General features: G+C 42.9%; 2 protein-coding genes across 2 annotated transcripts in view; both read right to left on the bottom strand.

Annotated features, from left to right (window-relative positions):
- grid2ipa (glutamate receptor, ionotropic, delta 2 (Grid2) interacting protein, a) overlaps nucleotides 1-9,452 on the bottom strand; it is a 26,085-nt gene extending 16,633 nt beyond the window's left edge. Inside the window, exons 1-4 of the mRNA XM_035655086.1 lie at nucleotides 9,371-9,452; nucleotides 7,558-7,811; nucleotides 7,088-7,420; nucleotides 6,841-6,995 (exon numbers count right to left, since the gene is read on the bottom strand). Coding sequence (XP_035510979.1) covers nucleotides 6,841-6,995; nucleotides 7,088-7,420; nucleotides 7,558-7,811; nucleotides 9,371-9,452 — 824 coding nt within the window. The remainder of the gene's footprint in view (nucleotides 1-6,840; nucleotides 6,996-7,087; nucleotides 7,421-7,557; nucleotides 7,812-9,370) is intronic.
- Nucleotides 9,453-10,667: 1,215 nt separating this feature from the next.
- On the bottom strand, nucleotides 10,668-17,903 carry e4f1 (E4F transcription factor 1). The gene is made up of 14 exons (XM_035655049.1): nucleotides 17,751-17,903; nucleotides 17,320-17,453; nucleotides 17,147-17,231; nucleotides 16,639-16,820; nucleotides 16,320-16,440; nucleotides 16,080-16,232; nucleotides 15,714-15,901; nucleotides 15,336-15,572; nucleotides 14,663-14,774; nucleotides 14,257-14,474; nucleotides 13,930-14,128; nucleotides 13,683-13,846; nucleotides 11,984-12,046; nucleotides 10,668-11,816 (listed from the first exon to the last, which is right to left on the bottom strand). Exons 1-14 carry the CDS (start codon nucleotides 17,845-17,847, stop codon nucleotides 11,442-11,444), a joined length of 2,328 nt encoding a protein of 775 aa, XP_035510942.1. The 5' UTR covers nucleotides 17,848-17,903; the 3' UTR covers nucleotides 10,668-11,441.
- Between the last annotated feature and the right edge of the window lie 90 nt (nucleotides 17,904-17,993).

The raw sequence follows: 17,993 nt of genomic DNA, 5'->3' as shown, positions 1-17,993 counted from the left end.
AGTATAAATGTCCCAAACAGATACTGAGTCAATAGCAACGCACCAACAGCACAGTTTGTCCCTTCCACAATTCCCCTTGTCCACCCTGTGGAGTCAAACACATGCATTACAGGAGAGCAAGTTAACTGCTGATTCCCTGTGTGTGAGTGTGTGCAGCCTGATTAGCACGTCATGTTTCTGGATAACTCAACTGTGGAGGTACTGCTTGTGTCATAAGCAACCACAACCACAGGCTGCATCATAATAAGTAAAAAAAAAATGTAATATGTACTAATTGAGACACTTTTAAATAAGCATAATGTGGATGCTTCTGATCATAGTAACTGCAGCCCTAACTCAAGACCTACTTGCTACTTGCCACAGCAAGAACAGCTCTGTGCATCCTTATGTTTCTTGATCTCATCACTGCTTTCAAAACTGTCCATCACACTATTAGAAAGACTGAAACAGTTACTGGGACTCTCTGGCAGTATGTGACATTGTTTTAACAACTATGTACATCTGTCAAAGACAGTTCATTCTTTATATGGTGTTCCACAGAGATCTGTCATGGGTCCCATTTTATTTATTCTCTATGTTAAACTCAGACTTTTGTTTACTATAATTATGATGATGATATACAATCATATCTGTCTGGGTTTGGATAGTCTCTATCCCATCAGTAGACCTACCATGTACTGTGGACAAGAGAAGTGGTATTGAAAGAAATGGTAGTGTTTGATGGCAGGGTGAAAAACAAAAAATTCATCATCTTGATTAATTGTCTCTTAAAACTATAGATTATGAGTCCTGCCTGTTCTCAAGCTGCAGAGATTGTGAGAAAATGTGCCACTTTTGCCCAATTAATTATGTATAAAAACATGTGAGTCTGTTTGAAAAAGGCAAAGATGCCTCTGTGTGTAGAAACTTTATCAGTACTCACTTTGATACATGCCATTTAATTCGCTTACTGTTGAGACAGCCATTTAAATACAGTGACAGTGATTAAGTGCATGGTTTGTTCATGCAGCAAAAAGTAAAAACTTCCCCAGAGCACTGCAATGTGTTCATCTGACATCATCCTGCTATCAATTTCTCTGATCTTGACGGTCAGCAAGAGAACTACGATGACTCTTGTTAGAGACATAACACAACATTAAATAGCATAAAAAAAGGGAAACTTAGACAGGCAGAGTGAACAACGAGAGGGACAGAAGTTGTCGAAAGTAAGACTGACAAGCAGACAAGCTGTCAGAACCGATGAATTGAAATGAAGAGTGTCAGAAAGAGTTGCAGATCGATATGAAGACACAAGCAATGAAATATGACAGAGACAGGAAAAGAGCGAAAGTGGAGAACTAGAGCTCTTTCTAGGCCAGGGTCGTGTAACTGTTGGGAATGAGGCAAGCTAGTCTCCGCTTACAGGCTATGTAGGCCACAGAACTTTCCCAAACAACACTCATACATCACCATGGTTGCGTGGACAAATGGCAGATAGGGAAAACTTAACAGAATGGGGCCACTTATTGTGTATACATATGGTAGTCACAGGTCCTGGCTCAGTCTATGAACTACTGATTTTTTATTAATAATTTTATTAACTATCACTTCAAACACCTCTGTCATGTTATAATCTCAGTCAAAGAGTATTTCACTTGTCAAATCTTGCAACCCAGCCAAAACACATGAGCAGAAACTTCATATCTTTCCTCCATTGAAGTTGGATGTAGGCCTCGGGGTGCCCTCAATTATAAGGAGGGCGAGAGGAGTCTATAATTAGGTATGAAGGAGGGGTGGATCAAGGACAGAGCTCACAGAGGGATGAATGACAATTGCAATCAGCTGGGAAACTCATTGCAAGAGCCATTATTATCAAACCCACTTCTGATCAGCCAATTCGACAGCTGGGCCAGTTATGAATTCGCAAACACAAAGCATTGTTTGAAACACCAAGTGGAATTAAAAAGCCAAGAACATAACAGGAAAGAATTATTACTAGTAGCAGAATTGAGTTTTGCCTAAATCTAGCAGTTTGCTCATTACGTTTCCCATGCTGGAGTCAAATTTAGGGACAGCACAGATTTTCAGATATTTACATGCTGACAAATAGTGTAAAAAAAATTATCAATACAAACCTTGATGAAAAAAAACACAAAGCAGTTACACAACAAAACTTCAGCAACTCCAAATACAAGTCAGCACAAACAACACAAAGCACAGCGAACACTGCTAAGATCAAAGGAAAAGTGCCATACCGAAAGTGTCTGGAAAGGCTCCTATCCCTTCCCATGGCTCTTTGGGGCTTTGAGGAAGTGCCTGAGCTCAGTTAAGCAATGCAAATGCCTCTCCTCTATCTCCGTGAGTCCCCATCTAGTTTGAACAAACAAACTCTCCCGGACAAAGGGGGAAGAAGATGAGAAAAGGGAAGGTGTCCTGGATCTCAAAAGAGCTTGCTGTAGGCTCGGAAAGCAGCCAGATGAAGAAAGAGAGAGAAGGAGAGAGAGGGAGGGAGCAAACTGTATGAGTGGTTCACATCCCTCCACACCTCCAAAACATCCTCAGGTAGCATCATCAGCTGTTCTCCAACTTCAAGTTTGGGGGAGTGTTGTTCCTTTGTTCCCATCTTTTGTCCCCTTCTTCCTTCCAACCACTCCAGGGGTCAAGGTCACCACGAGGCAGTCTTCTTGGTCACACTTAAAGGGTAATCCTCATCACTCAGTCGTCCATCATTCGGCAGTAAGAGGTAAGTGAGTGACAAATCTTCTCTTCCCTCACTGGAGGAGGAAGGGAAGAATGAGATGAACAGAGGAGTAAGTGAGGAGGGAGAGAGAAAAGAAGTGGAGAAGTGAGAAGAGCCCCAGTGGAATTTCATAGGCAGGTCAGCACCATGACTGCGTGAGTGTGCAAGAACCAACAATGTGCATCAGTGAACGGAGAGAAGCTTTGACAGTCGTGTCTGCGCGACATGTGACTACTAGCAGCGTCCACAGCTTATGTTTCTACATGTATGATAGCATCTCTCCAAATGTCTCCAAGCATTTCCAGCCCCAAATAACCTGACGGATTCGTAAAACATTTGCAAAAGACAGAGAAACTATGGTGAAGAAAAAAAACTGCACTGCATACTTAATAGTTGAGAATGCATCAGTCTAATTAATTCATACCTTTGAAGTATATATACACATACAGTATCAGACAAAGGCCTCCAGTTCACTATAATTACATTCAATTACCATAACACTGCAGAGCGGAATGAACAAAAGAGCTAATAGGCGTTCCAAGGCTGTCTCTAATGACACGCCAGATACACAATCTTTTGCATAACTTTCAAGTGTTGAAGTGCTCTCTAACCCCTGGGTTTTAGAGCCGTTTAAGAATCGACACTGGCAAGTGCGTCAGAAACCTAAGAGAGGATTTATTAAAAGAAATAGGCTGCTTAAAAATAGAACACATCCTGTGGGAGGGCGAGGCAAATCGGAGAGGGGACAGTAGCAGACTGAGCAGAGTGTGGCCCAGCTGGTCAAGTTTTACAAGGCATACAAAAGAAATAACTTCATAACCCTGTTAAACACACCTCACACATCCTCTGATACGAGACCTCTCATTGTTAGACTGGGTGGGGTGGGTGGAGAGTTCTCGTGTGTGTGTGAGTGTGTGACTAACTGACAGTGATTGAGGTAGAGGGAGAGAGACAGATTGGGAGAGAGAAATAGGGGGCGGAGACAGCGAGTAAATAAAAGAGAGAGATTGAGCTTCAGTGGCAGACAAATTGATTCTCCACACCTCAAACGACAACACTGGCACCCAGCTTGTGATTCTCTTATATGATATGTTGTTTTATATTTTCTTAGTTATAGCAACTGTTCAGATCACTGTGATTAGGAGCTATAGTTACTAGTTACTACTACTTTGCATCTTAACTTCAGCAAGACTAAGTCTACAGCCGCGGTAACAGCTCTGTGAGGCTGTACTTTGAACTACATATCAGTGCTTACTTAGCAACATGCTCACAATGACAATGCTAACATGCTGCAGGCTGTTTACCACATTCGTTAGTTAGTTAGGTAAGTATTGCTAGGGCTGAGGGGATTGTCATTAGATTTGCAGATGTTTAGTCATAAACTGAAATACTGGACCTGATGATAGCAAGAAAGTGTTCACCAAATGTCATGGCAATCCAATAGTTTTCCAGACATTTCACTCAAAGCCACAAATGTCAACCTCATGGTGGCAACCAGAGGAAAAGTCAGGGGATCACCCAAGTCATTCAGATTCATTATATGGGAACCATGGATATCTGAATCAAATGTTGTGCCAATCCATCCAACAGTTGGTAAGATATTTTTCAGGATAAACAAAAACTTGCTGCTGGTGGTGCTTTAGGAAAACTCATAACATCACTTAAAATCATGAGGATTTATCTTCTGGGCAACAATAATGACTGTGCCAATTGAAACACACCTATTAAGAATGTCATCAGCAACACATTTCCCCAAGAACAGAGAACTTCCACATTACATTTTCTCCCCAGTTGCCTGAGACATCTCATTGTCAGAAGCAGCCATTTACACCACCCTGAGGCATGGCTCGCAGACAACCTGGAAGCAAAACACTCCCTGAGGCTCCTGCAACAGAAACATGATCACCGGATTCTGCTGTTAAAATCAAGCGCTGTTCCAAACCTGGAATTTTAGGAGAATGCTAACCCATCAATACCCTTTAAGATCTTTGCAGCCTCACTGCCATAAATGAAGAAAATTACAGCACTAAAAATAATAAAAATAATAACAACAAGAGAACAGAAAGAGAAAAGGAGAAACTTTGCATATGAAAGCCTGCCAAGGTCACAGGCAGCACAACTAAACTTAACACACCAGGGTGGAATAATGGGTAACTACAGCTTTCTGAAGTAGATTTATCTAAAGAGAGAATTGGGGAGTTACTGTACTTCTCTCACAGCCTAAAGGTGAGAAAAACAGTACCCAGTCCTCTATGGATCCAGCTAATGCATAATTAATGGCACTCAACAAACATTACAAAGCATTTTTACAGGCAGCTTTCTAAGGAAGGAAATGTGCTATCAGTGCTGTGATAGAGACAGCTGTGTCGGAGGAAACTGAGATGGCTGGACAACAGCTTTGTTTTCTTGCTGGAAGGAGAACAGGTTACTCCCCAAAAATGAGTCACTGGACTGAATGCTAATTGACTGTTACGAGATTGCAACTATAGAATGAGTCAACTGCACTCACAGCTTACTTCATGACCAATTATAAATAATAATGTCAGACTGACACCAAAGAACACTATTTGACACCAAACTTGATGACATGTTACATGCTATAACTGTTACAAAATGCACAATGCCAAATAGTTTTTCAGTACTCACCTGAGGCAGCAATTCATTATTTCTCCCAGCATTGAACTTCAAGGCAAGGACCCTGTGCATGTAAGAAACAGAGCTGCGTGCATGCAGCCTAAGCATCTGCATGTTGTTCTGTTTTGCGTACTGTATGTGTGCAGATCTCAACCACCAGCAGCAAACTGGCTGTAGCGGCTGAGAGCTGCATGCAGAGGAGGGAATAAGGAGCATCCAGTGATGTGATCGACTGAAAAAATTGGTGCGTGTATCAAAGAGTGCATCACAGCTGACAGGAAGAAACGAAGGAAAGAAAGAGACCAACAGAGTGAAAGTCAAAGTGAGAGGGTAAGATAGAAGAGGGGAGGGAACTGACAGAACAAATTGCAAGTGTGTGCAGAGGTATTGTGTATTGGGTTTTGATTTTCCAATCAGTGCTGACGAGGAAGAAATACAATATACAGCTGTGAATTTCTCTTTTGTGTACTATAACTGAGGGGAGAAACACAAGTGACTTTCAAGCAACCAAGGGCAGCAGTCAGTGCTTGACATTAGGCCAATGACATGTGCTCTTGATGTACATCTCTGCCACATTTTACAGTAAAATGCTGAGAGGGAGAGTTTCAAAAATATTGATTTCATGGGGCAATTAAGAAGCTCCCTCACTGTGCCTATATTGTTGTGGAAGGCTGAACTATAGCTGAACAGTCTAGAAGACACAATGGACGATGACTCTCTGGTGCACTTTTACAAGTGTTCTCAAAAGCAATGAATACAAGAAAACATTTTGAAATATAGCTACAGCAAAGCTACAGCCTTGCTGAATATTAATTTCCAGACTTTATTCCCTTGGATTGAGATAGACTTAGATTTTTGGGTGTTTTTTTTTTTTTTTCCCAAAAAGGTTAATAATTTATTGAGACACAATTTGCATAAGTTGGAGTGTGTCATGAGGCTGTTGATAAGATGTGTTCCCACAATGTTTTACAGTTAAAGTGTTGCTCAAATCCAGCAATGTACTGATGTTTTTGGCACTACATATTTAATAATGAACAGTCCAAACAAAACTTGTCAAAGAAGAGTTGTGATTGTTTGGTCACTAGACAGTAACTTCTCCTACAAATAAGCATCTCAGTTAGTTCCAAACAATGCACAAAGGGATGAACATGCAACTGTAAATTCAGAAGCACATACACCCTCTGGGAGTTTTGACTGTAAAACATTCATTAACTGTCCTGGTTGCATCACCACAACCACCACTGCAGCAGAACTTTGTCTTACAGTGAATTTTCCCCTGATTTTTATTTAGTATTGCAAAGAAATCTGTTTTAGTGCAGAGGGAGAGACGGTTTTAAGAAATTCTCTTGTATCTGACAAGGCTTCTTTAATCACTACATGAGGACTAAAAGACTTCCTAGTGAGTTTAAACAAAACATACACAACAGGCACACAGAAACGTTTGTAAGTCTGTTTCTATATTCATATCTGAGGAACTGATTGGCTACCTGACACTGTCAATCAACTGTTGATGATCCTCCGTGATCAGGATGTCGGGCAGGGCCTCAGCCAGAGTCTCCACATCCCTCTCGGCAGCGTACTGCTTGAGCACCTCAAACAGCTGTTCCTTAACATCTGGTTCCTCTCCTAGCACTTCCTCTACCTGGCGCATAAATACATGCACAGACATGAATGTAGAAAATTAAACAAACATGCAGTAAACACAGGTCAAATTTATTTCTATTTCACACCCACTTTCTTATTGAACTCCATGGCCTTGTGGGCGCGACTCTCCCTGATGCTGTCCCCACTCTGCGACAGCACCCTCATGCTGCTGCTGAGTCGCTTCGGCCGCCGGGCCATGCTGAGCACGCCCAGACGCAGAGGTCGGCCCTGAGCTGCTTTGATCATGGCTGCCGCCGTTTCATGGTGCTTCACCGGTATGCCGTTGACCTCCATGACGTAGTCCCCGGCCTTAAGGCCACTGCGACCAGCCGGACCGTTGGGCATGCAGTCCTCTACCATCAGAGGGCTGTCTCCAACGATGGTGAAGCCAAAACGGCCATCTGGGCCAGGGGTGATGTCTATCTGAGGAAGGGGGGAAAAAAGCATGGTTGCCACCTCAGTGCTGTTTTCATCACTGCAGAGCTGAATGTTAGGTGTGTTTTTAGTGTTTTTCAACCAATTAAAAGCACAAAAGGTCAATTACTGGGCGTCAAGCTGACCTGTTCTATCCTTGACACCACTCCGATGCTGGGTGGCACCGTCTTGAGGGTCTGAGCCAGAGCAATCAGTGCCGGTGTGCTGAGGTTGGTCACATCCTGGCCCTCAATGTCCACCACCTGGTCCCCGGGCTGCAGGCCAGCAAGGTAGGCGCTACTGCCCTCTACCACAGACAGGATGTAGCTGGGCCCAGTGCCACCCAGTCGGAAGCCGAACGCCTCCGGCCAGTTCTGGTTTGTGGCTGGGAGGCCGAGGTCTGGAGAACGGACAGAAGATAAAACTTGGAAAATGGCCAGAATGATGTGTCGGCTTGGACTTTAATAGGTACGTTTTTTTACAACTGGAAGGTGACATGTTTTACTGCTTGTAGGATATGTATGTCATATTAGTGTGCAGGAGCATTGCTAATCTGGTGCAAGCTGCTCATACAGACGAGCAGGTTGTGAGCTGTGAAATGGAGGTCAAATGGTCCACTGGTTTAAATAGGGCAACTCAGTGGTGGCTAGGGGTAGCAGCAAGTACAACTGGTCTATTTCATGAAGCAACAAATATAAAGACCCAGAAGTCACATCAAAAAGCATTTTTAGATTGATGGATTTCTCTAAATTGAATGACATTAAAAAGGAAAAAAAATAGAGTGAAGGTGGTTATTTCGGACTGTTGGTATCTAGCCCACATGTTGAACAGTATGGCCTTCCCCTGGTCACTGGCCTCATTCTACTGCAGTGTCCCAACAGGCTCACTTGACTTCATCTCCTGTCATCTACAGCCATCTGGATATGTCAAAGACATATGTAGGACATTTATAGGGATTGGTCAGTCCACTTTTCTTCATATTCTGGATCACAAAATGAAAACCCAAGCACAAGCACAATGCTTGTGCTTGCTGACAGTTTTTCCATACCCCTTGTCCCCTTTACAAGGTTATTTACAGTAAATGTGGCAGAATTAGAGACTTCACTGATTCTACTGTTTGTGTTTATGTCAGGTTTCCTTGTAAAAGCAGAAAACACCTGAATGTAAGCAATTTGATGAGACACGATTGCCTCAAGTCAAGGCGGTGCTGCCACTCCCATCAACAATGATTTTTATCTTATCATATGAGGAAATAACTCCAAGGTGCAAAATTAGAAGGAGAAACTTGACACTGGGAAATCTAATAGAGCACACTTACATAAGATCCATAATAAAACTGCAGATACACAAACAATTGCAAGCAGTCATCCATCAAACCACCAGTACCAAACTGCTGTTTTTCTTTTTGTACTTGATCAGAGGCTTAGAAAGACAGACAGAGGAGAAGTCAAACAGACAAAGACAAAATTAGAGACAGGAAGTAAGAAAAGCAACAAAAAAGTGCACGAGAAGTGAGAAAATAAGTCTGAGAAAAGTAGAATTGTCAGATCTCCTTCAATGCAAAAAAAAAAAAAGACAAATCAGATCTCACTGGAGCACAGGGCTACATATTCAGGGTGTGAGATGTGGCGGAGTGAATAAAACATATATCAAATCCAAAGACTCAAAAGAGCCACAGAATTTGGTGTCAGCTTGCTGAGAGTTAACAGCAAACTGCAGCTCATTATTGATGTAAAATAGATTGGGAAATCAGTGACATGGAAGTGTAATCTTTTCTCCCAACCAGAACAGAAGCGGCACTCAGAGGATTGTCAAGACTTCCTTTTGTCCTATTCTCCCCAGCCTGCGCCCCAGATACACAATCTCAGCTTCAGCTCCTTTTCACTCTCTTTATCTTACCTCCAGCAGACGAAACAATGAAATACTTGTAAAAACTATGATTCAGATAAACAGACTCACAGAAATCTTTGGAGGCACTCCGGGTCCCAGACTTGCTCTGGCGCAGGGAGAAGCGGCCCTTTCTGCTCAGGAAACGCCTCATCCTTGCCCGGCTTGCGGCAGGGCACGTTCCAGCCAGCCTCCCTGCACCCCCAACCTGGAGGTCGACGCAGCCAAAGAGTGTCCTCGGACACCCTTGTGCTGCTCCTCACCTGAGCTCACTGCCTCCAAAAACCTCTACCCAGCAAGGCAAATCAAGTGTACCTAAAAGGTCACATCTGTAGGTTATCTGGGCCAGTACCTCCCCCTGTTCTCAGAGAACCAGCGGTCTACAGCTGAGGTCGGAGGAGAGCGGAGAGCGTCTGAGAGTCAGGCTCTCCATCCTGGGTGAGGCGGTCCAGCCACAGCCTCAGTCCAAACCCTATGGCTGAGCTACGATCAGAAACTGGGACACGCTCAGTTGGTCCTGAAATGGTTCTTTGCACGAAAAGGTACTGCGAAGCCCCATTTTTCTATAAATACCTTTCCCACTCTCTCTCTCTCTCTCCCACCCTCACTCTCTGTCTTCCTCTGTTGCTCATGTGGATGGGGCCCTCTCAGAGGGCTGAGGACTGACCCAGAAACTGTGTGGTGTACCAGCCAGGGACACTTCTCTGATTATAGCGGCTGTGTTAACCTCAGTACTGGAGCACCAGTTACAGAGATGTAGCCTGCAGATGCTCAAGGTTACACCAAATGAGGCAGTAGTTCAGCAAGCCCCATCAGACATAGTGAATTTAGCAGAACACTGCAAATACTACAGTAATACAAGGTAAACAGCATGACTCTAGAACTAGACTCAGAACAAGCCTTGTGGTGTGTCCATGTGTCCCAGAGGGAGCTGGAGATGTGAATGCCGTGTTTTACCTGGCAGGTGTGTGTGGTCTCAAAGCAGCTGGTATTCCCATGATGAGATGTTGGTCACACTCACACTTCTAAAAACAAAGAGAATAAATAAGACTGCTACACAGGATGATAAAAATAATACAATACTACTACATGATCTTAGTATAGCAGCACAGACAAGAAATTGGCTGATGTAACTATGGACGGATAGATTGAAACAACCAGATATCAAAATACCCCAGTAAATTATTTCATTATTTTGCAACATTCAGTTATGGTTAACCACGACAAATGTTACTCTCCATGTAGTTGATTCCTCTTACTATCAAAAACAAATAGAATATGATCACATATGTAAATAATCAAACACTGAAAGACAATCTTCTCAATCAAAAAGACCAACAAATCAACAAAGATAAGTGGGAGCCAACTGTATAAGAAAATAGCATTTATTTGATGCAAACTATGCTCGAGTAAACTGAACACATGTTTAATGTCTGGTGTATTCGTCATGCTTAACGATGCTTTATGATCGACCAGCTCAGAAGAGCAACACTGTACCACGGGAGGTTTATGCTCTCCCTGAATGGCCTCAAGCAGGCAGGCACACACGCACGATCGGTCAGTCTTTAAAGGGCCTCACATTTCACAGCGGATATAAAGAGTTTCAAAACTCAACACACTGACATCAGAGAGCAGAAGTGAAAACTGCAATCAAGTGATGCCACTTTAGGTAGTAAAAGAAAAGAAGGAATTTCACTTTTTGACTGCAGCAAAGAAGAAGAGACAGAACAGATAAAAGGCAAAGACATGTTCAGTTTGCGCCACCTAAAAAGAAAATATGCATCAATTCAGGCCCTCAAAATGAACACTTACAAAATTAATCTAGTGAGTTATTCTCTCAGGCTGTATAGTGTATGCACCTAAAAGTTCATAAATTAACAGTGCTTCATTTTAGTAAATCAATCCACAAAAATTAAGCACATGATAGAGCTAGTCTTCATGCACACACAGTCCTTATGTTTCACACACACATTTTTTTTTGCAGGTTATTGGATTTCTGTAACTATAAACCTTATAAACACTTTGGCCTTTTTGTTTTGTAATCAAATCTTACACATTAAGCTTATACAAACTCTACAGTCATCGGCTACACAGGTACAGTCGAGCCACATTTATAACAGTCCACAGTTCGGATCCTCTTCGATCATACAATGACAGTCTGAATCTCCACCTCCTCGGGAGAGGTGATGACGTATTCCTCTTGCTGCTGCACCATCTGTATTCCCTCCTCCACTGCTTCCTCTGTGGTAACCATAGTAACTGTTCCGTCCGCCGTCTCCACTGTGCCTGCCGTGGCCAGTAGTGTGCCGTCGCTGATGGCGGAGGCCAGCGTCATGGCTACCTGCTCCGTCAGGCTCTCGGGGGTAGCGATGGTGATGGTGTCGCCACAGTCAGAGATGGATGCGCCCTCCTCATTCATAGCCATATTGCGCACAATGATCTGGTGGCTGCCCGTGCCGCCGGCGCTATGCGACTGGCTGACAATCCGCTGTACCACCTTCATGATTTGGTTTCCCATCTGGCAAAAGTTAGAAGTAGCGTCGTAAGATAATGTAAATGCAATTCAGGCTCTATTAGATGCGCTGATGTGACAGTTTCATGTGTATCAACCAAATTTAAGAAAGAGATTCTAACACTCTGCAACTGCTGTAGATCTTACAGATGATCTCATTTGTGTATACTGACCTCATTTTGGCTGTCTTGAATGAGTGTAACCTCTTCTTCCTGCACGTCCTCCTCTGTTTGAGTCTAGAGGATATGATAACAATAACCTGAATTAGAATATAGGCATGAATAAAGGAGACAATGTTATGCAAGTCACTGACTTAAAAATAAGGAGAATTAGTAAAGTCCTTAGATGACCATACGGTGCCAGAGATCAATTCTAGTCTTGTCTTCGGTCAATTACTCTGTAACAGCACACTGTATCTGAGGTGTTAGAGTTAGTAATTGGTTTAGCCTCTTTTACAATGAATAAATTCCATCAAACATCAAAAACTGTTTCTATAGGTTTATCTACTTGTGTTTTTCTGCAAAACAGTTTAATCACAGCTCCTCTGTCAGTAACTGTGCCTGACTCTGACTTCTAGTGACTGATGCAAATGAGCTGTTTTTATATTGACAATCACGCCTGTCAGTCACAATAATACAAAAATGTCATTGAAGTCGGTACTTCCAGTCCTGTGTCACAGGCCGGTTTTGCTAAAATCGTGGAAGTTGTTCCCTTTGTGTTTTAAAAAAGTTCTACGTTCATAAGAACACGTTGTAAAAATTATCCTCATGCACATTTGGAAAAACGACTGTTTTGTTTCAGTCGTTTTCGGGATCCATGACGCATAAAAGAGGCATAACACACAGCTGGAACATACAAACCATGGCAGGAGCACTCTAAATGTATTAATAAGTTGTATTAGTTATTGAAGATTAACTTTCTGCCCTTCACCGTTAGTGTAGCGACCTCATAAGGCACTGCTTTAACCTCATTCCTTAATGAAATTTCACCTTGACTTATCAAATGCAGACAGTCTAATAATAGGCGGTTAATTAACAGTGTTTTGCGTCGTCTTTAATTCTGCATTTATTTAATCCACCAACCAGCTCTATGATATAATAATAATTATTTTTATAGACCCAGTCTTCTCCCACTTACACTGTAGTGAGGTTATCTTTATGGATTAAATTGATGCCGAATTGACAAGAAGACTGTTGACATATTATGCCCTTCATCTTGTGTTTCTAGAGTTCCGTGTTGTTTTGGACACGTAAGGAATTGTTAGAATGTCATATTTCTTAAAGGGAGTTTGGTGTAATATATTCCCTGGAAATACAGACCACGATGAAAAACATTATTAATGTATAACAGTGGAATTAACTGTGATTTATAGTAAAAGAGCAGCTTTATTGGTCAGGGTTGAAAACAAAAACACCAGTACATTCTTGTTCAAAAAGTACAACAACCGCAATAAAATTTTACTGTTTTATGCAAACAAACATAGTTGTGTGAACAGGGCCACAGTCTGCAGTTACTCTTCTCTGTAAAGTTTCAACTTCAAACACTAGTTCTCCTCTCTTTAATGGTCTAGAAAGGTCTGTGCACTTGACAAAGGGTTGGTGCTAAGTGATCGGTTCTAATCAGCAGCCCAATCAATTCCCTACAGATGGGATCATTTGAGTAAAATTGTTTTGCACTTTAGGTTAACCTCTTCAATCAGAGAGCTAACTGCCATTCACTGCTAATAAGAAACACCTGCCATGACATCACTGATGGGCACAGAGGTGATGATCCAAAAGATTTCTATTTACGATTTACCCTTGAAAGGACCTTGAATGTGTGATGCTAGGGAGAAACCACACTTACTCTGAACGCTGCTTCCCTGTGGCTCACCTTGATGATGTACTCCTGTGTGTCTGCCACCACTGAGGAGAACTCCACCAGGACAGCATGAGGATCCTCTGAGATGATGGCTGCTGTAGCGAGGCTGTCCACCGACGCCTGCTCCTCTGTTACCGCACCCTGCTGCTCACTCGAATCATCCTTATGGCAGCCCCCTGGTGGAAATCACAGGTTGTGTTATGAGGTCTGTGTGTGTCACTGCTCCACTGCTCTTTAGTTGGCTGTTGATCACACTGACCTTTAGCACGCATATGCCGATTGAGAGTCCCGTGCTCAGCAAAGCCTCGTCTGCACTTTGGGCACTTGAAAGGCTTCTCTCCAGTGTGGTGGCGGATATGTCGCACTAGAGAACCTTTCTCCCTGAAGCCCCTCAAGCAGTACTGACACACATAAGGTTTCTCATCACCGTGGGTCCGCTGATGCACCTGCAAGGCATTCTGAGCAAGACAAAGAGATGCGTTAGAGAAGCCACTGGAATGCTTTTGTGGTGGTGAGGACAAACTAAGCAATTAAATAAAAGCAGAGAGTTCAATAGAAGACAAAATCTTAATATCTACAAAATTACCTTGGTCTTGTACCCCTTGTTGCATCTGCTACAGCGGTAGGGTCTTTCATCCGAGTGGGCCCTCATGTGCTCACGTACATGCCCAATGGTTTTGTACAGCTTGCCACACTCGCCACACTTGTACCTCCTCTCACTGACATGCACTTCCATGTGTTTCTTCAGCAGGTAACCAGTCAGAAACTCCTTGTGGCACAGTGTGCACTTAAAGGGTTTGTAACCTGCATACAGACACAGAGAAAAATTAAATATCTATCAAAAAGTTCTTGAAATTCCAATGTATTCTTTTCTGAAAGGGGTCAGTGTCCCATCAACTGCTTCACATTTTGAAAAAAGTTGGTTAACAGGATTAAACAGTAAGATAGGAGGTACAGTGATGCTGAGAGTCATCATTAGTAGTTATACATACCCAAATGGCCCTTGACATGAAAGCGGAAGTAATTCTGTCCCTTGAAGGAGCGATTACAGTGAGGACACGTGTGCAGTTTTGAGGGTGTCTGATCATCTCCATCACCTGCTTCCTGCAAAAAAACAAAAACAAAAGAACGACAGGCAGAAAGACATTAAAAAAATAATTCTGTGTGCAAATAATCATTGCAAAACCTCTTCTGAGAACGAGTTCAAATATTACCAGAACTTATCAGGTCAGTTTCTATCAGTGGTTGACAGCTTTTCTGTTTCTTAACCCTAAAATAAAACATGAATTAATCATTCCTCCCCGATGCTGAATGTAACTGGCAGCAAAGTGTGGAACTCTTTGCAGAAGCACAGTGTGTTCTGCAACTCAGCCACAGCAGCCTTACATCTCCAGCAAGAACGGAGCTGAGTTTGCCTTTAATAAATACAATACAAAAATGTAGCCTTCTCTAGAGATTTTGATCTAAAACAGATACAGGTGGTGTTGAGTTAAAAGAATAATTTTTGTCTGACATATTTTACAGATATAGACACTAAAACTGTATATGACTGTATATGACTATGAAGAGATCCTCACTGTCTATTTTCGGTGGGTACCACACACACACACGAGTCACAACTTCTGGAAAAAAACAGACGACATCCCTATTTTCTATCTTCCTTACCTCTGCCTCCATCTCCACAAACTCTTCTTTAATCTGAATCTCGGCGATACTCTCTTCGGCATCAGGACAGTCAGAATCCACTTTACTCGTCTCCTCGTCTGCCTGCGAGGTCTCCTCAATCACAGCTTCCTCTGTCCCCAGTGCAATGCCAGAGTTGATAATGGCCTGGCATATGAGATTGTCACCTGCTGCTGCAGCAGCCGCCAGGGCCTCCGCCTGAGACTGCTCTACCACGACCTGGCCAGAGGCAGAGCAACAGGTCAACAGAACAGGTTGACTGAGGGTTACAGGCAAAATCATATTATGCATCATTGAAAAACAATACTAAACAGCATTTTCAGAGATTTTCAAAGAGCTTTCTTTAGCTAAAACCCTCACCTGCTGCTCCTGTGTCGTTCCATCCACCTCCATTGTAAAGTGGACCTGATGGAGGACCTCTTGGGAACCAGCTTCTACCACGCTGACGACAGCAGTCTGAGCCTCTACCATCCCCTGCTCCTCTGGCTCTTGCTCCATAACCACCACCTCTTGCTGGCCAGCCGCTGCAGCGTGCTCATCTTCAACTCCTGGACAATTTACACAGACCTGTCAGTGACTCAATGGATTCTCACTTCCTTGGGTATTTTAAATGTATTCTTTAATACAGTACTACAAGGTGAACTTCTCTATCAATAGCTACAGCTGGTAAGACCATCAAGCTGCCTCTTTAGCACAGTCATACAGCTTCAGCAGAGTAAATCTGACCTTTTTGTACTCCATCTTTGCTGACCAAGATCTCCTTGTACTGAACAAAGCGGATCTTTTCTGTGCAGGGTGTGAGGGCCTTAAGGTGTCTGGTGAGGGCACCTGACTCTCTAAAGGACTGGCCACATAGGTTACAGCGATACGGCCGCTCATCTGCAAGAGAACAGGAAGAAAGTAGTGTTATCATTAGGTACAATTCATTAGAAGAGATCAATTCAAGACCTGGTTTACTGTCTGTACCCGTGTGACGACGATTGTGACGGATCAGGGAGCCTTTTGTGCGAAAGGAGGTCGCACACAGTTCACAAGAGAAGTTCTTCTGGTCACTGTGAGTTTTCATGTGAGTTCTCAAGATGTTGGTCTGTCGGGTGAATACAGAACATATTAGAGAGACAGCGCTGGCAACATAAAGTACAAAATAAAATAAATACAGTGCCTGGTATCAAAAGAAATTCTAACAATTTGGAAATCTCATGTTACTCATTTCAGGTACTCATAGAGGATATGACCAACATTTCCTGATAAAAGACACATACAAAACTGAAAAAGTATGACTCACTGTTTTAAATGTCTTTTCACAAAGTTGGCAAATGTAGCGTCCCTCTCCGTTGACTTTGTAAACACGCTTGTCACTGTCAGCGTTGTCAGATATGGATCCTTCAGTCCCATCTGACTGGTCAGTGACTTTAGGCGGCACGTTTTTTTTCCTGCGACCTCGACCCAACAGCCCACCGCTTTCATCTGTGGGAAAAACACGCAGATCGACTGATTGATTGGACGAGCAACAAAAGTAATCTTCACCTATTAGTCATCTTTCAAGCAAAAATACTGAACATTTGCTGATCACAGCTTCGCAAATGTGTGGACTTTATTCCTGTATTTGACATATACAGGAGTAAACTGAACGTCTTGCAGTTCTGGTCTGATGGTTGGATAAAACAAGCAATTGGTCACCTTCAGAAAACTATAATAGGATTTTTCTACTACTATTTTTTGACAAATAATAGAAAATAACTGGCAAATGAATTGCTAACATATAGTTAGCTGCAGTTATAATGTTTACCCACCATTAAAGGGCTTCAGTGGTTCATCTAAGGACGCACCATCAGCTGTTTTCACGTCTGAAGAAGAACTTCCATTGGCTGCAGTAACCTGCCAAAATGTAAGATATCAACATTTGGTTCTTCCTCTGCTGTTTGCTGTGTTTACTGGATATAACCCTGTGCACCACAGTCCATACCTCTTGAATGACATCCTGGCTGCTCGCCTCCCGTGCCTCCACACGTCTGCAGTTGTGTTGCAGCTTGTGCTGGATGAAAGCCTCCAGCGTGGAGAACTCGGTCTGACAGCGGCCGCACTTGTGCACATCTTCATCTGACAGCACGGGTTAGAAAAATACAAATAATACAAATAAAAATAAACATTTACAGCATGAGACAAAGCCACGAACACTTGTGCTGTCAGCTACCGCCATGCAAACCTCTCTAAAGACCGCAAACAGGCTGGACTTGTAATCTGAGCAAAAGCTGCGACGAGGAGGCAAACTGGCTAACGTCGTTGCTAATGGCAGCTAGCTGCTAGCAACATTTCACGACGGAGGAAGTTAGCTAGGCCCCAAACACAATATTTGATAAACATTTCAGTGTCGTTTGAGCGAGGAAGAGGACCGACCTTCGTCTCCCAGTGTAGTCTGAATGGTGATCGTCTCGTTGCCGTCCTTCGTTTGCTCCCTGTCTGTTTCTGCCGTATGATTATTTTCTACATTCATGTCGTTCGAATTCTCCGTCTCTGTCGCAACGCCGCTGCGAGGAGGTAAAACATGGCGGATTTACGACCCCGTAGTCATAACAACAAAAGGGCGCGTGCGTGTGTGTCTTTATCGACAGAGAAAAGAAAACAAGAAAACAAGAAAAC

This window comes from Morone saxatilis, unplaced genomic scaffold (genome assembly GCF_004916995.1).
Source record: "Morone saxatilis isolate NCDOM2014 unplaced genomic scaffold, NCSU_SB_2.0 Contig14, whole genome shotgun sequence".
Lineage (NCBI taxonomy): Eukaryota > Metazoa > Chordata > Actinopteri > Moronidae > Morone > Morone saxatilis.
Note: the sequence above shows the minus strand (reverse complement) of the source record. Positions and strands in the feature narration are given on the sequence as shown.